Source organism: Juglans regia, chromosome 16, assembly GCF_001411555.2.
Source record: "Juglans regia cultivar Chandler chromosome 16, Walnut 2.0, whole genome shotgun sequence".
In the NCBI taxonomy this organism is placed as follows: Eukaryota; Viridiplantae; Streptophyta; class Magnoliopsida; order Fagales; family Juglandaceae; genus Juglans; species Juglans regia.
This window is the reverse complement of record NC_049916.1, coordinates 23,354,129-23,377,980: the sequence shown is the minus strand read 5'-3', so window position 1 is coordinate 23,377,980 and position 23,852 is coordinate 23,354,129. Positions and strand designations below refer to the sequence as shown.

Genomic DNA, 23,852 nt, shown 5'->3' with positions numbered 1-23,852 from the left:
CAAAATTTTCAAATGTTCTTAATAACTTGTAGTATTTTATGACAAGGGAGGACCTTTCCCTTTGATAATTCTATGATGTGGAGTCATATATATGTAAAGATTGTCCATGGTGATGATCTATTGAGTTTTGCTAATCCTAAATTTGGCATCAACACATTTGTTCAAAAATTTAAAACAATAATATTATTTCATTATGGTGAGATCTTCGATAAAAAATAAAAAAAAACCTTGCAAATAGATTTTTTCATACTAATTATCTAATGATAAATGATAAACACACAATATTTTTCACAATATATTTTATAATCATGTTTTAATATGAGGGGTAATATTATAAAATACTATATAAAAGTAACATTATTTTATAAAAATACTCTTATTTTACATCATAGATTGTGAAAAGTACTGTAAAAAGTATTGTGTGTGTATTATTACTCGTTAATACTCTAGAAAAAAAAAAACCTTGCAAATAGATTTTTTCACACTAATTATCCAATGATAAATGATAAACACAATATTTTTCACAATATATTTTATAATCATGTTTTAAAATTAGGGGTAATATTGTAAAATATTATATAAAAGTAATATTATTTTATAAAAATACTCTTATTTTACATCATAGATTGTGAAAAGTACTGCAAAAAATATTGTATGTGTATCATTACTCGTTAATACTCTAGAAAAAAAAAAAACCTTGCAAATAGATTTTTTCACACTAATTATCCAATGATAAATGATAAACACAATATTTTTTACAATATATTTTATAATCATGTTTTAAAATGAGGAGAAATATTATAAAATACTATATAAAAGTAACATTATTTTATAAAAATACTCTTATTTTACATTATAGATTGTGAAAAGTGCTGTAAAAAATATTGTGTGTGTATCATTACTCGTCCTTATTATGACTGGCTGTGGCCAGAGGACCCCAACACTGGAACTGGGATTGGAATTTTATGGGATGCCCACATGTTTTTAATTCCCACATTTCCTATTGATCGAGATGGACCTTTTTGTTGCCAAGATTTATGCAACAAAGACACTTTGGGTGCCATTACAAGCCATATTGATTACAGAGATGGAGAGGATTGGTAGTGAGCTGTCTGGCTGTTGTTTGTTTTGTTACTTTGTGACAAAAGGTCAAGAGTCAGGACAAACATCCAGTAATTTTTCATGGAAGTTGGTAGCTAGCTGAGGAAGATAAGGTTCAAATTATATTGTCACCCTCTTTGTGATTTTTTAATATTTTTGCATATCTTCGAATGCATGATTGAAGTGATATCTCTGCGGCAATAGAGACAAGATCTGAATAAGAAGACATCTGAAAAATAATTTACAAGTTTAGGGTATGCAAGACGTTTCATCGATCTTTTAAGAAATGTGTGGCCCATACAAAAATGTAATTCATATATTTAATAATAGATTTCTTTTTTAAATGCTTGCACATCCTAAACTTATATTTAATATTAATATTCTATCTCGCAATAAATTATTGAACGTCCAAATAAGACTATTTTGACAGTTTGGGGGCAACAAGAAGTACGTTAGCATCCCATGCAATACATTCAATACGTATAATATATGAACGATAAAAGAGTAGGGTTACACCATTTCTTGATCTACTTGTTGAGATATTCTTTCACGTTTTGTTTTAATAGTAAGGTGAGATTAGATAATTTATAAATAATAATAAAATAATTTATGAATAATAGTAAAATGACTTGAGTTAATATTTTCATGCTATTTTGAAAAATGAGATATAAAAAATTGAATAAAAATAGTATAAAATTAAAATATTGTGAAAATATTATTTTTGTTTTGAAATTTGAAAAAATTGAATTGTTTTTTTCTATTTTGTTTGAAAGTTTAGCAAAGTTGTAATGAGTAGGTAATGATTAGATGAAGAAATTGAAAATTGAAAATTGAAAAGTATTTGTGTTTGTGGTGTTTGGATATTGAGATGAGATGACTAGGGAGTACTTTGCTATCCAAATCGGACCTTAATCTGTGTAACACAAGATTTTGTTTGACCAACAATAGAGAAATGATTTTTGAAGTCATGGTGTGCACAAGCGCTGCATAATCTCTTTAAAAAAAGTAAGTAAATATGGAATCCACATGAAAAAAAAAACTATTTTTTTAATAGTAGATTCACTTTTTTCAAAGTAACTACGTACCTTTACGCACTCTACCACTATATATAACATTATTCTTAACAATAAGGTAATGAGTCATTACCATGAATGTGCTTTAAATTAAAAAAAAAAATTGTAATAAACACTAAAAGAAGCCAACAAAAGCAACATTAAGGGCTCGATTGGTTCTTTGACTGCAGTCAGTTCAGCTGAGTTCGGTTCAGATTTAGATCACTTATAATATCTAAACACTCAACTCTCAGGTCACTAAACTCATCTCAACTCAAAACGTCTTTACATGTGGAATCCACGACATTTTTCAACTTAACACCTCTTTATACGTGAGATCTACAACATTTTTTAACTTCTCATAAATACATCTAAACTCATATTAAGTGAGCCCTATATAACTCACTGCACCATCTAAATCTACTATTATTTATAGAGAACTTAACTCAACATCCAAACACAACCTAAATGTATTTGCCCCCATTTTCTTATTGTTAAATGGAAGTTTATAATCTTGTATGAAATGGCTATGGTTTTTATCTTTTGTGTGGTGTTTTGGTAATGCATCATTGTTTCTATCTAACTATCAATGCAATTTCGAAAGGCTACAGAAATATTTTATAAAAGTAAACCCTTAAATATATATATGTCGTTAATATATTTTATAATAAAATAATTTAATATATTACATAAAATCACGTTAATTTGTGAGTTTACTGTTGTAGAATATTTTTGTGATTAGAACCTTTCTTTTCCTAATTTTATTCCCATGAAAACACTCGATATTAACCATGCTTTTCTTTCTCATTTATTTTTCCCCAATTCTCAATTAAGTATTTATTAAGTTTTGAAAAATGAGAGAAAAAAAGTTGAACAAAAAATATTTTAAAGTTAAAATATTGTTAGAATACAATTTTTATTTTAAGATTTAAAAAAGTTGAATTATTTTTTATTTTTTTATTTGAAAGCCTGGAAAAGTTGTAATAATTAATTTGAAAGTGTTTGTATTTGAATAATGTTTGAGAAGTAGATATGATGGAATGAGATGAAAACTTTTTCCAAATATCTCCTACAAAAATCCAGTAAAAAAAGTAAGTGCATCAAAGAGAGTGAAAAAGAGATAAATAGAATACTCACAAGTTGTTATTTAAGTTTGAGGATCCTCGTTTGCTTTCAGAAATGAAACACAATATTTTGAAAACTTTTCTCAAGTTTTATACGGTCAGATACTTTCTGACAACAAACACCCATTTTTTATCACATTTTTTTTTTAAATATCTCTGCTCATCTTTAATTATTTTATCACTGTTCATTGATTGTATTATACACAAAAAAATGCGTCCGACCCTCTCCTATCTCTCTCTCGTATGTTGTCTACATCATTGACAATATTTTATCTCAGTTCATTGATCGTCTGGTTGTCTCGTACGGGTCGTCTCCCATTGGTTGAATTGACTGTCTGCTTCCCATATTTTTCAAACACAATCTAAAAATGTTACAAAAAAAAAACACAATAATTGGTGGTCCTAGTTTTTCTTTTTTTATCAAATACTACAAAATGAGTCGAAACATTTTTATCTCATCTCTATAAACAAACACACACATTTTAACAAAATTATCTCATCTCATCTCAACTCACATATCTCAAAACTATTCACACTTATCTAAAAAAAATCATCTCATCTCATCTAATCTGCGAAAATAAACGAGACCTGAATAGGGATAGATTAGTCAAGTGAACATTAAAATATTTATTATTATCAGTATAAATATTTTTTGACAACATTAAATAGACAATAAATAATATGCAAGTTATATAACCCATTTGATATAAGTTAAGATCTTCAAGCTGAAAGATTTTGAACCATTTTGGTATGTTTGGATAGTGAGATGAGATGAGATGAACTGAAATAAAAGTTTAAAATTAAATAAAAGAATTTTGCTATAGATCAACCATTATTCACCCTACACCCCACACTTGATGTGGATTTCCCCCCCTAAAATCCTTTCATTTTCTCTATTCTGGATTTTTTCCCCTCATATCCCTTCACTCTCTCTATATCTCTCTCTCTAGCCAACTCATTTTCTCTTCCCATTCTTCATCTATTCCCAACGTCCCAGTCGCTGTTGCCGCTGCTACCCATCGACACCACCCTCCCGACATTGCCGACCCTTTCCACCTCCGATCTCTATCCTCCCGCGGCTCCTCCCCAGCCAAAGCTCTAAGCTTCTCTCTCTCTTTCTCTCGGTTTCTCTCCATGAAATTGCCCAGAGCCGCCAGTTGCGCCACTGCAAACAACTCTCATTGTCGTCGAGCCACTGTGGGTCTTTTCCTCCTCAGCCTCTCGCCTTATCACTGACACTCATTCACTCCCTTCCTTTCGGATCCCAACAGATTCGTGTACTTCCACCGTGCATTGCCTTCCTCCAAGGAGTAGCACCACCGCAAGGCCACCCCGAGCCACCACTCCACGCCATGACGCCATCCCTCACTTAGCCCTCTTCCCTGAGTCTCACTCCATTTTTTTCTCTTGGTCAATGCCACCCTTGACCACCCTCACAGTCGCTGCGAGCCATCACACGACAGCAGACCGTGAAGCCCAGTCAACTGGTACCCCTATTCCTTGCACCATCGAAAGCCATCACTGCTAGGGGTGTAAATTTAAACAGGGAAACCGGACCGGTTGGTCCGGTTTTGAACCGGTCGGGTCCAGAACCGGTTCCTATATTATGAAAATCGGCCGGAACCGGTCCAGTTTCAGTTACGTAGTTTTTGGAACCGGACTGATTGGAAAAAATATATAAATTAATTTTATATATTATACAAAATATTTATATATATATAAGTATATATATATATATCTTACATATGAACATTTATAATTTGTTTGATCATATGTTATTAATATAATTATATATAAGATAATGTTATTATAATTTATAAAATAAAAGTTTAATCTTACAAATGAAAATCTTAAAAATGAAAATTTAATTGATCATATGCTTTAAACATAATATATATATTAAATTATTAATAATATTTTATCATAAGAAGTAACATTTTATTATATGTTTTTTACATTTTAAAAAAATCGAAAAACCGAACCAGACCGGATCGGAAACCAGTAAAAACCGGATGTATCGGTTTAGGAGGGTAATCGATTTTGAAAAATGAAAAACCAGTACATACCGGTTCGGTCCTAGATTTTATCTAAAACCGGACCAGACTGGACCGGTTACACCCATTATCACTGCCTAGCTTAGCTCTTCCACCTAAGGTATAATTTTTGAAGGGAAGGGGAGATTGCGCTTTCTTGCTTCGGGGGGTGGATTGAGAGAACCGGTTCACTTTAGTGAACGTGGTTTGACATGTAGAGTGTGGGCCCTAAGGTTTGATAATCGATTGATAAGCATATTTATTATGAATAAAATATTATTAGAATATTATTTTTTAATATTATTATTATTATTTTAAGATTTGAAAAAATTGAATTATTTATTGTATTTTATGTGAGAATTTAAAAATTTTTTAATGATTAGATGAGATGAAATGAAATGTTTTTTGTTCCAAACCTAGCAGCCTATCCATCATTTCAATTTTGAGACATGCTTTGGCCACAAAAAAAGTTTTACAAAAATAACTCACAAAATGACATAACTTGATATAATATATCAGATTTGTAAAATTATTTTTATTATAAGAAAAATATTATTATACTTACATGTGTCAACTATTGAAAATGATAAAAATTTTAAATTTTAAATTAAAAAATAAAATATTTATAAAATAAGACTGTCACTTAATACATATAATATTATATATAAAATTGTACGTAAATATAATACTACTCTTATTATAAAATAAATTCAATATATCACATAAATACATATCGAATTTGGTTTCGTAAAATCTCAACGTGCTGTTAAATTTTTTCTTACAATGGGCCGTAAGCAGTGACTGGGCCAACGGTATTATTGAAATATAGCAATAAAAACGGAGGTACTTTTGTCCTCAGGTAATTAAATAACAACGATTTTTATTTTAATTATAGAAAAAGGGAAAAGAAAAGAAAATAAAAGAAAAGCTTCCGACTCCTTCTTGTCGTCTCCATCTTTCTTTCATCTTTGTCTGAATCAAAAAAACTTCATAGAAGCAGAGGCCAAAGCAATTAATTTACCCGATTTAGGGCCTCGAATTTTGGTCTCGGTTTCCGCTCTTCATGCACACGGACTCTGATTGGCTTTGACTCCATGTTCTGATCTGCGAGAGTTGGAAGAGTTAGAAGATAATCCCCTGGTGCTGCTGCTGCTGCTGCATCCACGCAGATGGCGTCGGTGCAGAATCAAGCGCCGAATGTGGATCTATTTGATGCGTATTTCCGTCGAGCCGATTTGGACCGCGATGGCAGAATCAGTGGCACCGAAGCCGTGTCCTTCTTCCAAGGCTCCGGTTTGCCCCAGCAGGTTCTTGCGCAGGTCATCCTCTCTTCCTGTCTCTGTCTCTGTACATATAGATACGTGTGTGTGTCTGTCTGTGTCTTTGCGTGTAATTTAATTCTTATTGTCTGTACCATGGATCGGATTGATTATAAATTAGTCCATAAGTGGTTTATGCTGTTGACGTTAACTTACAATTTCATAGTTCTCTGATTGATACTGTTTTTTTGAAGCTTAATTCAATTCTCTAATTCGTATGACTTTGTTTTGGTATGAAAAGGTTTTAGTACGCCTGTATTGTGCTTAGCTGTTACTCCATTTTGGTACATATTTGGTGCATTATTCAGTGTGCTTTCTCGAACAAATTTTGAGGCAGATTGTGGTAGCAAGGGTCAAGAAATGTTATTTGCTTACACGGGTCTTTGAGAATTTGATTATGGTAATACAATTTAGTAGTGCATACACGACTTAATTTGTAAATCACCGTACCCATGAACAATTTGACCATAATTAAATGGAAGATGGTTGTTTCTGAAAGATCTGATCATCTAAATATTTTAGAATATCTGCTTTAGGGGCAAAGCTACGTACTCGAGGCATAAGTTCCTTTGATGATTGTTAACAAGCTTTACAGTCAATTTTATTGGTATGAACTGATATACTTTTGGGTCCTAGTAGTCTGGTAACTTAATAGTGCAAGATATAGCTGAGCAGGATAGTTGGTGAGGGTAAGGGTAAGGGCCCATTTGGAACACAACTGTTCTCAGATATTCTCAAAATATTTCCTTTCCAATCATCACTCAAACATAAAACACTTTTCAATTTTAAATTTTCAACTTTTTCATCTAATCATTACCTAATCTTCACAACTTTTCCAAACTCCCAAACAAAACACAAAATCCTATACAACTTTTTCAAATTTTCAAACAAAAATAATATTAAAAAATAATATTCAAACAATTTATTAACTTTATAATATTTTAATTAAATTTTTTCTCTCTTATTTTTCAAAACCCAATAAAACATATTATTCAAACTATTTCACTACTATTCACAAACTATTTCATTACCATTTACAGATATTCTGAGATATTCTTAGTATCCAAACGAGGCCTAAATATATCATTTTTTGAGATTGGATGTATAAGGTTCGTGAATTGTCAGTGAAATAGAATCACAACTATTTATTTTCTTTATAACTTTCAATCAATCATTTCTAGGATCTGAACATTGGAATAATGTGTCACTTATAACTCATATAAAAGACTTGTGAAGAAAAAAAAAATTCTTCGTATAATAGGACCAATTTAAATCTTGTTGCCCTACCCGTCAGGGTGCAAGATAGTGGTCAAAGGGTAGAGTTCGCCTGAGCTGTAGACTCATACATCCTAGGTACGATTCAGCACTAGTAGTTCTCCTAAATTACCTGTTACACGGTTTTGGTGGATGTGCTCATGTGTCTGGAGTTCACTCCCCGGGGGCAGGTTTGAAGGGCCTTGCCTTGCTGAGACTCCACATCATTAAAAAAGAAATCGTGTTGCTCTCTTTTTGGTTAGAAGATTTGGAAGGATAGGGAGAATTAGAATTAAAGAACTATGGTACCTTATTCCAATTGTTTTTTATATTGATACTTATATCTATGTACTTTAAGTAAATATTGTTGGCAGTGGAAGTAAAAATTTGGGAATTGCCTAAGAACATGCTTGGGTGATCACTTAGCCATTTGTGGGTTATTGGCTTTTGAGGTGTATTTTGGAAAGGAATGGCTGTGTGAAACTTGAAAGGTGGTGGCCTTAGAGCTTGCGGTTGGTTGGGATGATTGTGCTTTGGAAATGAGGAGATCCCATGGGGTTAGTCTTGTAGAAAAGATAGGAGTAGGAAGATGAAGGTTGTTAATTCATTTCTCTGGGGATGCATTTCATGTTTGATTTGCGGTGTAGTGTTGTGAGATTCATTTTTTTTCTCTAGGAGGCTAAAAATGCGAAGTGAGCTGACTATACAGTTCCTTCTAAAGGTTTCTTATGTTGGAGTTCTAAATTTTGGATTGGGAAGAAGCTCTATGTTAATTTGTCTTACTTCTTTTTTAAAGGAGCCTTGTTTGGGGTTGGAGAGGATATGCGAGCGTGGTGGCAAGCTATCAGTAAAAAACCTGAGGTTCAACTATTTCATTAGGTTCTTCTGGGATAGAGCAAGATGACCTTCCTTGGATTTGGATTACTTGTGCTCCTACTGAGGTAGTGTTTTTTTCTCTCTCTTTTGAAAGCTCTCGTGCAGGAAAATTTGCTTAAAAGAGATCTCTCATGGTGAATTGGTGTATACGCTCAAGAGAGATGGAGAGTTTTTGGGTTCTTTTATTGCCTTGACAATTGTTAGAGATGTTTGCAATTTCATATATTTTTTTCTCTTCTTTGTTTTAGTGGGTAACTTTCTCATCGAGTGAGATCGGTAAGAGAGTTGGCCATGGGAGAGAATAGCCTATGCATTATGGCATTTCTTCTTTTTTGAGGAATGTTCTTGTTCTTTTTCTGCGTGACGTTTCCTTATTCCACTTAATTTCTTTATTTTTTAGATTTTATTTACCATAAACCTTATTGTTTGCCAATGTTTTAGGGTTGGTCTCCTCCATATACTTTTTTGTGTACATGGCTGCCTCCCTCTGGGGCTTAACTTTCTTTTGCAAAGGAAAAGGACAAAATTATGGAAGTACTAAACTCAAGATTATATCTGATTTAATCTGTTTCACTTTATATTGGTGTCTTATCTTATTATCTTCAGGTATGGGCGATTGCTAACCAGAGCCAGAGTGGTTTCCTTGGTCGGGCAGAGTTCTATAATGCCCTTAAACTTGTTACTGTGGCACAGAGTAAGCGAGACCTAACCCCTGAAATAGTAAAGGCAGCATTATATGGGCCAGCTTCAGCTAAAATACCCGCACCCCAGATCCATTTTACTGCCATGCCTGCACCTCAGGTCAATTTTTCTGCCGCAGCAACTACCCCTCAGGTTGGTGCTGTTATTCCAATGCCCTCCCCCAATCTCGGGTTCAGGGGACCACAAGTACCTCCAAACGCGGGTGTACACCAGCAGCATTTTCCTTCAGAAGGAAGTCAGTTGATGAGGCCTCCACAAGTATTACCAACCGGAGGTGCTGTGACTGGGCCTCGCCCTCCAAACTCAAGCATTTCAAGTGATTGGGTAGGTGGAAGGGCAGGTGCAGCTTCACCAGGAAGTGCCTCTCAAGTCCCAGCCAGTGGAATGGGTCCCTCAACAACTCATGATGGATTTGGGCTGGCAACATCTGGGTCAACTGCTGCATTGCCACCTAGACCACAGGCTACATCTGGAATGAATGCATCTGGAAACGGGTTTTCTTCTCATTCAGTTTTTGGAGGTGATGCCTTTTCGGCTACCCCATCTCAACCAAAGCAAGGTTCATCTGCACCTACGGTTTCTGCAGGCAATTTGCAGGTCTCATCAACTTTTGTCCCAGTATCTGCCGGGACCCAGCCTCCTGTTAGGCCAAACACTTATGATTCTTTGCAGAGTCCACTAATGCAACCTGTTAGTGGTCAGCTTCCACAGACCCAGTCACTTGAGAATCAGAACCAGAAGCTTTCAACGCAGACTACTGCATCTAGTTCAGCTGGAATATCACTTGGAGCTGAGAGTTCTGCTTCCAGTCCGTCCCAGCTGGCATGGCCTAGGATGACTCAGACTGATGTTCAGAAGTATACCAAAGTATTCATGGAAGTAGACAAAGACAGAGATGGGAGAATCACTGGTGAAGAAGCCCGCAATTTATTTCTGAGTTGGCGACTGCCCAGAGGTAGAACTATTTTTTCATCATTGAATTTTATCCGTGATTTTTTACCTATTACTAAACTTCCAATGTGGTTCGTCTTTGTATATTCTGTTAGTTTAAATACGTTATAAGTAAAATCAGTTTAAAGCTTCCCTTATCCCAATCAGGTGGTTGTGGATTGCTATTTTGTTCCTTCCTGTGGAACTTCTTACTGGTACAGTGGTTCATATTATTTAGTTTATGGCTTCAAGTGCCAAATTTTCCAGTTGAACAGCCCAGATGATGTCAGACTTATTGTAGGAACTTGGCTGCTGGATCACCTATGTGTGTTTTACACAAGTTTCTAAGTTAGTTGGATTCCAAAGATTGGCTTAGGTCTGGAAAATGTGAGCCTTGATATTTGTTTAAATTATAATTCTCGTTGAGTGCATTTCTTTTGTTCCTTTGCCAATAGTTCTTTTTAATAAGGCTATGTCGTTTTTTTTTTTGTCTGATTTCTCTGACATGTTTCATCATATTCTTCCTAGAATATTTTAATCACACAATCACATTGTTCTCACTGTAGTATATGTTTTATACTTTCCAGATGTCTTAAAGCAGGTGTGGGACTTATCCGATCAGGATAATGATAGCATGCTTTCTCTCAGGGAGTTCTGTATTGCTCTGTATTTGATGGAGCGGTACAGAGAAGGACGTCCTCCTCCAGCGGTGCTTCCAAGCAATATTATGTTTGATTTACCGACCCCTGGGCAACCTATGACCAACTACAATGCAGCATGGCGACCTCCATCTGGTACTCTTCTCCACTACGAATCATTTAGTTTATATTAACTTGTATAATTGAATGACAATTAGCTCCTATATGTACTTTTTTTGTTCAAAGGTTTTCAACAACAGCAAGGGATGCCTAGTTCTGGTGCTCGGCACATAACAACTGCTGCAGCAGCAAAGCCTCCAAGGCCAGTTCCAGTTCCCCAGGCTGAAGGGTCACAGGTCAATCAGCAGAAGTCTAAAGTTCCAGTGTTGGAGAAGGACCTTGTAAATCAGCTCAGTACAGAGGAGCAGAACTCACTCAACTCAAGGTTCCAAGAAGCGACAGAGGCTGATAAAAAGGCACTTATTCTAACTCCATTTCTCATATTTCCCTTTTTGAGCTATTTTATCTTTTTAGAAAATTTCCTGTATTCTCATAATTTGCTATATCTATGTATATAGCAATAAAAATAGGTTTTTAAATACCAGTTGGTTACATTTTTTTTTTTTTATAAGTAAAAAAACTTTATTGCTCAAAGAATAGGCCTAGTGCAGTATATACAATAGGGAGCCCTGGCTAAAAGGGTGCAAGAGAGACGAGAAAATCATGAAGGGCCATGCCATTGAAATCAACAGCGATGGCCCAAGTACAAAGAGTGCTATAAAATGATGCTAACAATTCCTCTAATGATCTCTCCTTGTCTTCAAATGACCGCGCATTATGTTCCTGCCATAGGCACCTCATGATACACATTGGAATCATCTTCCAGACCTCTTTAATCTGATGCATACCTCCAATGTTTGGCTAGCTGGCTAACGCTGCCACCACATTCTCCGTCATGGCCCAAGCCAACTCTACTCTACTAAGCACCTCATTCCATAAAGCCTTTGCTGTCTCACAATGCAATAGAAGATGATCTATCGACTCTCCCCCTCCCCTATACATACAACACCAATCTACTATTATAACCCTCCGCTTTCTCGAATTGTCAATAGTGAGTATCTTGCCCAATGATGCTGTCCACACGAAGAAAGCAGCTTTGGGGGGCGCCTTGTGTCTGTCTCCAAAGCCGTCTCCACGGAAACTGAATGTTGGGCTCTTGGGTGAGAGCCTTATAAAATGAACGAACCGAAAATGCACCTTTCCCGGCGGTTAACCACCACAAACCATCGTCTTGTTGATTGCTTGGCTTCACAGAATACAAGAGGCTGTAAAAATCAGCAAAACTGCCCATCTCCCAATCTTGTGCTGACTTACTAAAGCTAATATTCTAGTGAATTTGTCCACCCGACATCCCCATAACATCCGCCACTAAAGCCTCTTTGACACTAGCAATTTGGAATAGTGAAGGAAAACGGTCTTGTAAAGCATTATTGCCACACCAAATATCTTTCCAGAATTTAATCCTGGAGCCATCGCCCAACTGAATACGAGTGTGTCGAAGAAAAACCCTCCAACCTCTTCTAATTTGTTTCCACAAACTCACTCCATAAGTTCCTCTAACTTCTTTAGTGCTCCAACCCCCCCATATGTTGCCATATTTGCACCCAATCACCCCTCTCCACAATGCATCCGGTTCTTTACTATATCTCCACAATGCATCCAGTTTTTAAATAGCAGTTGGTTACTTTGGTTGGTTCTCCATTTGACTACAATTGTACACTACTCCTTACAATACCATGTTTTGGATGTGACTAATGATGAAAGGTGAACAAGTAATGATTTCATGATCAAGCTGCAAGAGAAGCAGGTTTTCAATTGCATTGTGCCACTTGCTAGCATCATTCTGTCCTCCCCTCCAAATGGATCCACATCATTGTTAAATTCATGTTCTTTTCTTCATGCATTATTTTCAATTCGAAGCCTATGCTTCTCCGCAACTATATAGCAACCAAAGTTATAAAAAAAAAAAAAAGTCTGTTTAGCTTTTCTAGATTTATGTAGCTTATATTTTATTAAGTTCTTCCCTTTAAGATTGCTGTCGATCCTCTGGACCTGACTCTTTTTGTCCATGGTAGGTAGGAGAACTGGAGAAGGAAATGCTGGAATCTAGACAGAAAATTGAGTTTTGCCGTGTTAAAATGCAGGAACTTGTGAGTACTTAATGTTCTTTCTTTCTTTCTTTTTGAAGATTATATGCCATCTGATGTGTGCACTTGTTATTGTTGTTGGAGATCTAGTAGCTGCTTTTGGTAAGTTAAAGACTTCTAAGTCAGAAATATTGGTTGCATATGATTAATCACCGAAGAGGGACTCGTCACATTATATGCTTTTTGCATATGTGCAAGAAATTGACGTTGATTGTGGATGCATATTATGTGAGCATTAGGCATATAAGCGTTAAGGACAAAAGGCAAAGAGCTTCCTAATATGCAATTCTCTTCATACCCATGTACTCCAGTCCTGATAATTAAAATAAAAACATTCTGATACTAGCAGTAAGGACATGTATTGGTTGTATAATTCTGTTATTTTTCCATAAAAATTCTACTTGACAACATCATCATCTTGTTTGTAGACCTTTTCTCTTTCCCTGGAAAGATTCCTTGATTGCACTGTATGTTAAGCTGGAACAACCATGCAAAAACATCACGTTTCCTTGTCTGGGAACTAAATGTGTCGTACCATTACCCTTGCAGTCTTGCACACTTTGTATGTGGTATTAGAAGCAATAATGCATCATTATTTTTCTTTATGTTACCTAAATGTCTTTTTCATTTCGGTACTAGGTTCTATACAAGAGCAGATGTGACAATCGCCTTAATGAGATCACAGAAAGGACATCTGCCGATAAACGTGAGGTATTTTTTGGATGCGGAGCTTTTGTACATTTCATCCTTCTTTTAAGTATTTGCCCATCGAACAGCATCTGTGCTTCAGGTTGAGTCCCTGGCCAAGAAATATGAAGAGAAATACAAGCAATCCGGTGACGTAGCCTCCAAGTTAACCATTGAAGAAGCTACATTTCGTGATTTACAGGTATCTGTTACTTTTTTTCATGAATGAAATATAAGGAGCCTTCCATTGCTCATTCAAGTATTAAAAGAATGCCATTGCTTACTGTTATATTTATGTTTAAAGGTCTTGTGCTATTCATTTACAGGACAAGAAAATGGATCTATATCAGGCAATTGTCAAGATGGAACAGAATGGTAGTGCTGACGGTGTTCTCCAGGTATGTCGTAACTAATATAGTCCCATGTAGGCATTTTGAGAAAAGTTTAAAGTTCATTTGCTGAAACTTTCAGGTCCATGCTGATCGTATCCAATCAGATCTTGATAAGCTAGTGAAAGCTCTAAATGAGCGTTGTAAGACATATGGGTTACGTGCAAAACCAACAACATTAACTGAGCTTCCATTCGGTACATTTCTGTGATACTTTCCATGTATTTTTTATTCCATTTAACCAGTTAGGCAGTCTCCAGTCATCCTTCATATTTTTTACCGTGTTATGTGGCATCCACATGACATATTCTCCATGTCTGTCTTTCATTTTTTAAGATGAAGATTGCTCAGGGTTGTAGTTGTCTACATGTTAATTCTAGTGGGTCGTTGGGTCCACTGGTCATGTCCTTATACGCCATAACTCACAGGGTATGATCGGTGGAAGCATATCCCAATACAAGTAACAGCAGGTGGCAAAGGCTTTTGACTTTAATAGGATACTAATGTGTAACTTCAGCAACAAAAATAAAACCCAATAAAAAAGGATGCTAATGTGTAACTTCAACTGGAAACTTTGTCAAAACCGGAAAGAATTAAGACTCACGATAAATGTGTTTCTCATGAGCCTCCTTAGCATTTTTAAAATCTTTCTTAGGCTTGCCAAAACCTTTTATAGAGCACTGGAATAAGTTTGAGTGTGACCTTTTAGGCTTTTAGGTCAGTTCCTTTAAGTTGTCAATTCTTATTTCTCTTTGAAACTATGGTTGGAGAAAGCATGTTCACTTGCCCATGAAACTTCCTACACGTAGAACTTAAATTGCTTTGTATTTTCCATTAACAACAAATAGAAATAGTCTATTATTATTACCGTATCCCCATTTTGCTTGTGAAATAGTAAAGTATGTACCAAGGCTGAGTTTTGATTATTGAGAAGAATGCTATTGTGTTGTGTTGGGTGTTGCTGCCCATATTATTTGTATCTCTTTCCTTTATTCTGGGCTTCATTTGATTTAATCCAGTGTACTCTGTTAGTGTTGTCCTGGGTTTGCCTTTTCTGTTATATAGCACTGACTGGAAGTGTTATATTTTTCTTTTTATTATCAATTTTAGGCTGGCAACCTGGCGTCCAACAGGGTGCTGCTGACTGGGATGAAGATTGGGATAAGTTTGAAGATGAAGGTATGTATTATCATGCTCTGTTACATGATAATACTTGAGAATAGATATTTCAGTTTATATTCAATTATAATTACATGAATATTTTGGTACTTTCCATTTTTCAATGATTTGGTGCACTCTGATTGTGGTTTGATGCTTGTATACCTGATGTGATAATGGTTTTATATGTTTTGCATGTGGTGGTTTTTGTACGTAAAAGTTTTGAACCGGGGTGTAATATTTGTGTTGGCTTTTAATAATCTCCTACATCCAGGGTTCACTTCTGTCAAGGAGCTTACATTGGATGTCCAAAATGATATAGCACCTCCAAGGGAGAAATTTAAATCAGCTAGGAATGAAAAGGCCTCCACAATTGATAGCCCAACAGCCGCTTCTTTGCCCGATGCTGATATGAAGCCAGAAAAACCTCCGATTATGGATGAACAGGCTGTTGAAAATGGATCAGCACATAATATACGTGAGTATGACTCAGCAAAAAGTGCTTCTAACAGTCCAGCAGCGAGGAGTGCTATTGCAAGTCCACCTCGAGAATTTCCAGATTTTAACTTTGACAAGGCAATAGATGCAGATGCCTCACCTCGTGATAAAGATTATCAAAGGTATTCTTTTAAAGATTTCTGTGGTATTTAGAGAGAAGGAAAAAAAAAAGAAAAAAGAAAAGAAAGATACCATGCTGTCTGATCTGAGAATCTTCCCCTGTATTCTTTTTGACATCCGTTCGTCCTCATGTATTGCCTTCTGATGGTCTAGTTTAAATATTGATTGAAATTGTTCAACCATAATTCCTTATGTATCCTTTATCATTAAATGGTGATACTTGTAAGTTATCACATTAACCTTGTGATTCGTGCATCTCACATCAATGCTTATTTTTTTAATTTTTTTTTCAAATGATAGCTATAAGTCGTAAGATGGTGATAGTGATGTCACTAGGTCCATTGAAGAGTTTGTTTCTGGGGTCCCTTGCACCCAGAGCTTAAACTCTGAGATGCAGATGGTTATTGGAGGGGAGGAGAAGGCAGAGGCAAGTGAGTCATGAGAGCTGAGGGAGTCTGATGAAGAAATGGACCCTGATCCGTTGTGTGCTATCCTTCTTGAAATTGATTGGCCCAATTCCTCATCTGATTGGGTGATGCGGAAAGTGGATGAAATTAAGGATTTTGTGGGACTCTCTTGTGTCGGATTTGAGGAACAATTTAGAGCACTTCTAATAGCTATAGAGGCTGGTCAACCTTCATTGGCTAGATCCGCTCTTAAGAAGGAGAGGGAATTGAAGAGGTTATCGTGCTCTATTAATTATAACGCAAAGGGAGGAAGTGCCTTTAGAGATAAAGGCAAGGAGAGGGTTGTTTATAGTCATCAATGAAACCAACAATCATCTCTTGGAATGTGAAGGGGCTGAACGATTATAGAAAACGTCTTCGGGTAAAGAATATGATTCGAAAGTGGAGTGCTGATATTATTTGTTTCCAAGAAACCAAGCTGAAGTTGGCTAATCAAACAATTGTGAACAGTTTATGGAGCTGTCAATGTGTGGGATGGATTGAATTAGTTTTGAAAGGGGCTATGGGTGGTATTATTACTACGTGGTATAGGAGGTTAGTGGAGATGGTAGATCATTATGTGGGAGAGTTTATGGTTGCCGGTTCAAATGTGTGGATGATGGATTTGAATGGGCTTTTGCGGGGATTTATGGTCCTAACGTGGACATTACTTCTGTTGGGATGAAATGGGATTTATAGTAGGAGTATTTTATGGGATGAAATGGCGGGTGTTTACTGCTATTGGGATGTTCCCTGGTGTTTTGGAGGGGATTTTGACATTACTCGATTCCCTAGCGAGTGAGTGGGGGATAATTATTTCTCTCATGCCATGAATACTTTCTTTGATCTGATTTTTGAGCTTGCTTTGATGGATCTTCCGATGGTGGATGGGGATTTTACGTGGTCCAATGGAAGGGCATGGTCTAGGCTGGACATATTTCTGGTTTCAGCTTCTTGGGAGGTTCATTTTTCTGATGTGAGGCAGAAAAGGTTACCGAGATTGTGTTCTGACCATTATCCTATTATGTTGGAGAGTGGGGGCACTCTTAGAGGACTAAGTGTCGCCGGATAGAATGGAAGATTATTCTGACGGCTAGTTAAACAATAGAAGCTAGAAATTGAGATTGAGAATGAGAAAAAATCGCAAACAAAGATAAACTCTTAGATAAACTCTGAGATTAAGGTTTTACTATAAAACAAATCAATCCTTCCTTTTGAAACCCACAAGCCGGGCTTAAATAGTTAACTAAAAATGGCAAAACTGTAGTTAAGGCCAAACAATAGAATTCAGAATAATATAACTATGACTAAAATCTAGCCTAAGAATCCGGAATAAAATTGTTACTAAAGATAAACATTACCATAAAAGAAAATTAACAAAAAATGAAAGAGTTGACTAAAATTGATGATTTGGAGGTAAAAACGGCTGATTTTGGGGTCGACAAGGGGCTCACTAGGCGAAGCGTGGTGACCACGACGTGCACACCAGAGAGAGCTTTCTGGATTGGGGTCATATGTGCGGTTCTGACACTTGTAGCTAAAGTTATAGCTAAAATACGGATGTTGACACTTCTCCTCACCCAACCAAGAGAAGTCTGCTCACCCAACCAAGGGATAAGTCTCCTCGCCCATCGGAGAGATAAGTCTTCTCGCCCAAATCTGCCGCTCCTCACCCAAATCTTTATCTCTTCTCGCCTACTTTGTGTTGATCTACCTTCTCTAAGTAGTCCAGTGCTTTTAACGTTGCATCTGTCAGCTGAGCCTCATCGGTCTCGGATTCGGACTCGGATCTCCCTGTATCACTAAGGAGACGTTTGGATTCGAAGATGACTTGAGATGACTTGAGATGACTTGAGATAGATTGTGAATAGTAATGAGATGAGTTGTGAATAGTAATAAGATTTGTGAGTTAAAGTTGTTGAATAGTAATGAATAATAGTGAGATGAGTTGAGATGAGATGAGCTGAGATGACTTGCGAATCCAAACGTCTCCTAAGGTATTTTAAATTTGAAAATGTGGTTGGAGGTTGAGGGTTTTGTGGATAGGGTGAGAATGTGGTGGTCTTCGTACTCTGTTTTTGGTACTCCAAGCTTTGTACTGGCAGGTAAACTTAAGCCATTAAAAACAGATTTAAAGAAGTGGAATGTTGAGGAGTTTGGGAACACAGAAAATAAAAAGGAAACTTTTGATGCAGCAGTTGCAAAGTTTGGAGGAAAGGGAGCTGTTGGGGGACTAGAGAAGATCACTTTAATGGAGGAAATCTCTTGGTGAAAGAAATTCCGGGTTCTTTGGCTGAAGGAAGGTGTGCACGAGATTTTTCATTGTATGGCGAACTTTCATCGAAGAAATAATGCAATTGATGTTCTTCATGATGGTGAAAACATCATTTCAGATTAAGAGGTCATTAAGGATTACATTGTCAATTTTTATGAGAAGTTGTTCAGCGAAGAACAATACTCATGTAGACCAAAGCTTGATGGACTGTTTTTTGACTTCATTGATCAGGCAAGTGTAGAATGGTTGGAGAGAGCTTTTGAAGAGAATGAAGTTCTCGATGTGGTTAGAGGAATGACAAGGGATAAGGCTCCAGGTCCGGATGGTTTTTCAATGGCTTTTTCTCAATCTTGTTGGGATATACTGCAGGAGGATATTATGAAGGTTTTTCGTGAATTTTGTTCATTTATGAAATTTGAGAAAAGTCTCAATGCTACATTTATAGCACTTATTCCCAAAAAGGTAGGGGTTGTGGAGATGCGTGATTTTCGGCCTATTAGTTTGGTGAATGGGGTTTACAAGATAATCTCTAAGGTGTTAGCTAATCATATGAGTGGGGTGTTGGGAAATATTATATCGAAATCTCAAAATGCCTTTGAAGAGGGAGACAAATCCTTGACTCGGTATTAGTTGCTAATGAGTTTGTGGACAACAAAATTAAATCAAATGAATCTGGAATTTTGATTAAATTGGACATGGAAAAAGTGTATGACCATGTTAGTTGGGATTTTCTCTTGAATTTGCTTGGGAGATTTGGAGAGAAATGGTGTATGTGGATCAAACATTGCATTTCGATGTCAAGATTTTCCATTTTGGTGAATGGCACTCCGGTTGGGTTTTTTTAACAGTTCACGTGGTATGAAACAAGAAGATCCGCTATCTCCTTTTCTTTTTGTTCTTGTCATGGATACTTTGAGTAGAATGTTGGAAGCGGCGGTAGAAGGTAGGTACTTGTCAGGTTTTGAGGTGGGCAATGAGGAATGGAATAGTATGAAATTATCTCATCTTTTTGCCGATGACACATTGATTTTCAGCGAGCCCGATCAAGAACCTATTCAATCTTTGAGAGCATTGTTGTTATGTTTTGAAGCTGTATCTGGTCTTAGGATTAACCTAAATAAGTCTAAAATTGTTCCAGTGGGTGCCGTAGGTAATATTTCAATTTTGGCTAATATTTTGGAGTGTAAGATTGCTTCATTGCCGCTGAAGTATCTTGGTCTTTATTTTTTTTTTTTTAATGTTGGGGAACCTCTCCAAGGCAGCGTCCTTCGGACCTAGCCCTGCAGAGTAAACCCCGGTCTCGTGTACCGCACCCTTGGAAGTTTCCCTACACGAAACTGGTTAAATCGCTAGCTTTTCACGAGGAGGTGTAGTCCCAAAAGATTGTTTGCACTCATGAGATGTTGAACCTTGGACCTTCGAGGGAGTGATACCCCAAGACCATGGCCTTCACCACTTGAGCCACTCACCTTGGGGTTAAGCATCTTGGTCTTCCCTTGGGGGCTTTTAACAAATATGTTTTGATATGGGATGAGGTTATTGAGAAGATTGAGAGAAGGTTGGTTGGATGGAAAAAATTATATTTGTCTAAAGGGGGAAGAATTACTTTGATAAAGAGTATGCTGTCTAATCTTCCTATGTATTTTCTTTCTATTTTCCCTTTGTCGGTTGGGGTTGCTAGTAGAATTGAGAAAATTTATCATAATTTCTTATGGGGTGGAATAGGAGAGGAAAAGAAGTTTCATTTGGTTAGTTGGAATATGTTGTGTCAACCGGTTTCTTGTGGAGGATTGGGGGGTGAGAAATTTGAGGTTGTTTAATAAACCACTTTTTGGAAAATGGCTTTGGAGATATCATAAAGAGAGAGATGCTTTGTGGAAGAATGTTGTTGTTAAATATGGGAGTGGGTGGGGAGATTGGTGTTCTAATGAAGTTAGAGAAGCGTATGGGGTGAGTTTATGGAAGGGCATTAGGAAAGGTTGGGGGGAGTTTTCTAAACATATTAAGTTTAAGATGGGGGAAGGGAAGAAGATTCTCTTTTGGCATGACATTTGGTGTGGGGAATCAGCTCTTAAATCAGATTTTCAATCTCTTTACAGGATTGCAAGGGATCTAAATGTTATTGTGGCAGATTATCTTCAATGTACCGATAATAATATTATATGGAATGTTGACTTTATTAGAGATGTAAATGACTGGGAAGTGAATGTTGTTTCAGATTTTCTAGGAAGAATTTTTAACTCTAAAGTGATGCAGGGAAGAGAGGACAGGCTATTGTGGGATCATGTTGGAAATTTTAGGTTTTAAGTTAGTTCTTTTTATAAGGTGCTTAAGTGTCATTCTGGCTGTGGTTTTCCCGGGAAAAATATTTGGAGGGTGAAAGTACCTACTAAGGTGGCGTTCTTTAGTTGGGTGGTTGCTCTAGGGAAAGTATTGACCATGGATAACCTTAAAAAACGTGGTTTGTGTATAGCTGATTGGTGTGTCATGTGCAAGAAGGATGACGGTGAATCTGTAAATCATCTTTTTTTACATTGTGAGGTGGCAAAGTCTTTGTGGAATGAGGTTATTGGTCGGATAGGTTTATATTGGGTGATGCCTAAGGAAGTTGTGGATCTCCTTGCATGTTGGCGTGGTTTTGAGGCAAGGAAATATGTTGCTGCCAGATGGAGAATGATTCCTCTGTGTTTAATGTGATGCTTATGGCTGGAAAGGAATGAGAGATGTTTTGGAGACAAAGCGTTCTTTTGAAGATCTTTGTTATTTTTTCTTTTCTACTTTGAGTCTGTGGGCGAAGATCTTTGTAAGGAATGATGATAACGTAGTGAATCTGTTTCTGTCATAGTTTCCTGCTTTTTAGTGTGCAGTAGGTATTTCCTTTGTATATTTTCTGTGTACTTGGGCTGTGCCTATTCTTGGTAATAAAATTCTTATTAATTATAAAAAAAAAGCTGTAAGATCTGGAAACATACGTGCATGAAGAACATTTACATGTGATGACTGTTCGATTCTACATGAATGGAAAAATTCTCATATTATATCTCATGTTCATGACAAACGGTAGTACTTGATGGGTTGTTAATCTGTTATCTACTGCTTCTTTGCTTTACGTTTTTTACTAGTAATGTGCCATTTCATATCCTGGCCGAATTCAAACATTTTCTCCTGGTTTGCCCCTCCATTTTATTTAATTATTATAAGATATATCTAACTATGTAACCATTTTGTACAGTGATCATCGTGGTGATGGGTCTGTGTTTTCTGGTGATAAGAGTTTTGATGAACCAACTTGGGGATTTGACACTAATGATGATGTTGACTCAGTCTGGGGCCTTCCTCCAATCAGTACTTCCAAGGTATGCAAATTATACACCATGCAATTATCATGCTAGAAACATGCGATTATCATTCTTATTTTCATATTTTTGTGAATGAATTGTTAATAAAATAAGAAATCATATGGGGAAGGAAAAAAGAACCGAAAGAAGGGACGGAAAGGACATTCAGAATCTCTCATCATACAAGCATGTATGCCTTAAAAATATCATAGCTTGATGTAATTTCACATTATTTTCCTTTATGATTGGCACCAACTCAACCAAATGGCTGAAAAAGTTTTTATTCTACAGCTATATATGTTGGCTGTTTGAACTTTTATGTTTTCATTACCATGCTGGGTTCCCATTTAATGTGCCTTGTAAAAATATGCCTTGTCTAACATGAATCATTGATTGCGTAGGGGACGGATCTTGAAAGAAATGGAGATAACTATTTCTTTGGATCTGGGGAGTTTGGTCTAAATCCTATCAGAACGGACTCACCGCAGGCTGGTGGCTTTTTCCAGAAGAAGAGTGCATTTAGTTTTGACGATTCTGTTCCTAGCACACCACTCTTCAATTCAAGCAATTCACCACATAATTACGATGGATCAGGACCCTCTTTTGACAGTTTCTCAAGATTTGATTCTTTCAACACACATGACAGCGGATTTTTCGCTCCTCGGGAAACACTGGCTCGATTTGATTCAGTTCGCAGCAGTAGAGACTCTGATCAGGGTCATGAATTACCATCGTTTGACGACTCAGACCCTTTTGGATCTGGGCCATTTAGAACGTCACTGGAGAGTCAAACTCCTAGGAGAAGCTCAGATAATTGGAGTGCATTTTAGCTGGGTGGTTATGCACCTTATCCGCGTGTGCTTTTCTGCATTAAAATCTTCTCCGAGTGCTCTTTATTCGTACGATGCTAGCTTGGGAGTGGTTTGTATTAGTTTGTTTTTAGTTTGCAACCACCAAGTGCTTGTATTTTGTCCCTTTTTTTTTGTATTTCTCCTAGAGTATCCCCGGGTTTTATTCCTTCAAATTCTTTTTTCCTTTTGTTTTTCTTAGCTTGTTGGGATGATGTATATTTTTCTTTGGTAGTCTTAAGTTGTGTTGAAAGGATTAATATCCCAAGAATTTTACACGACTTGATGAGTATGTTTCTTGTCATCAAGGAGCTATCTGTATTCTATGCAATCTTGAATTATTTTTTGGTTTCTGATTTGTCATTTGATCTTCATAAACACACTCGACCAAGCTAATACCGACCAAGCTAGTAGTGGGGTATTTTCAAAATACTTGAGAATATCTTGACACAGCCTTTTTCAGTGCTGTAATGTCCCTGTTTTTCCAAATCGAGTCCAATGACAAACCTGTTTCTGTTTGGGGATCTTTCGGGCAAGGAAGGGGTTTGAGCAAGCAATGTGCTCACTTTGGGTTGGTCTGATTCCTTTTTTTTTTTTTTTTTTTTATGCTTCCAGAGATAATGAACTTCCTGTTGTGGTTGGTGAGGAATCTGTAAAAATAGCCGTTTATGTTTTCTTCTACCACAATTGTCAATGGTTTCCTATTCTTTCAGATATCAATCAAAATGAAAAGTTGAGAAAATTGGGAATCCGTACATTCTTATTTGCCATTGGCTTGTGTCAAACGTCAATACTGACAATTGGAAGCCCTGGTTGTTCTAGCACCATGAAGAAAGAAACAGGCAAGAGAAGGGAAG

The 23,852-nt window shown here is 36.5% G+C and overlaps 1 protein-coding gene across 1 annotated transcript; it reads left to right on the top strand.

Annotated features, from left to right (window-relative positions):
• Positions 1 to 6,231: 6,231 nt before the first annotated feature.
• Positions 6,232 to 23,348, top strand: LOC109006655 (actin cytoskeleton-regulatory complex protein PAN1-like). Its single transcript, XM_018986009.2, has 13 exons — positions 6,232 to 6,629; positions 9,366 to 10,416; positions 10,979 to 11,185; positions 11,276 to 11,505; positions 13,165 to 13,239; positions 13,876 to 13,947; positions 14,027 to 14,125; positions 14,250 to 14,321; positions 14,395 to 14,509; positions 15,423 to 15,491; positions 15,745 to 16,090; positions 22,042 to 22,165; positions 22,549 to 23,348. Exons 1-13 carry the CDS (start codon positions 6,480 to 6,482, stop codon positions 22,975 to 22,977), a joined length of 3,039 nt encoding a protein of 1,012 aa, XP_018841554.1. The 5' UTR covers positions 6,232 to 6,479; the 3' UTR covers positions 22,978 to 23,348.
• Positions 23,349 to 23,852: the final 504 nt, after the last annotated feature.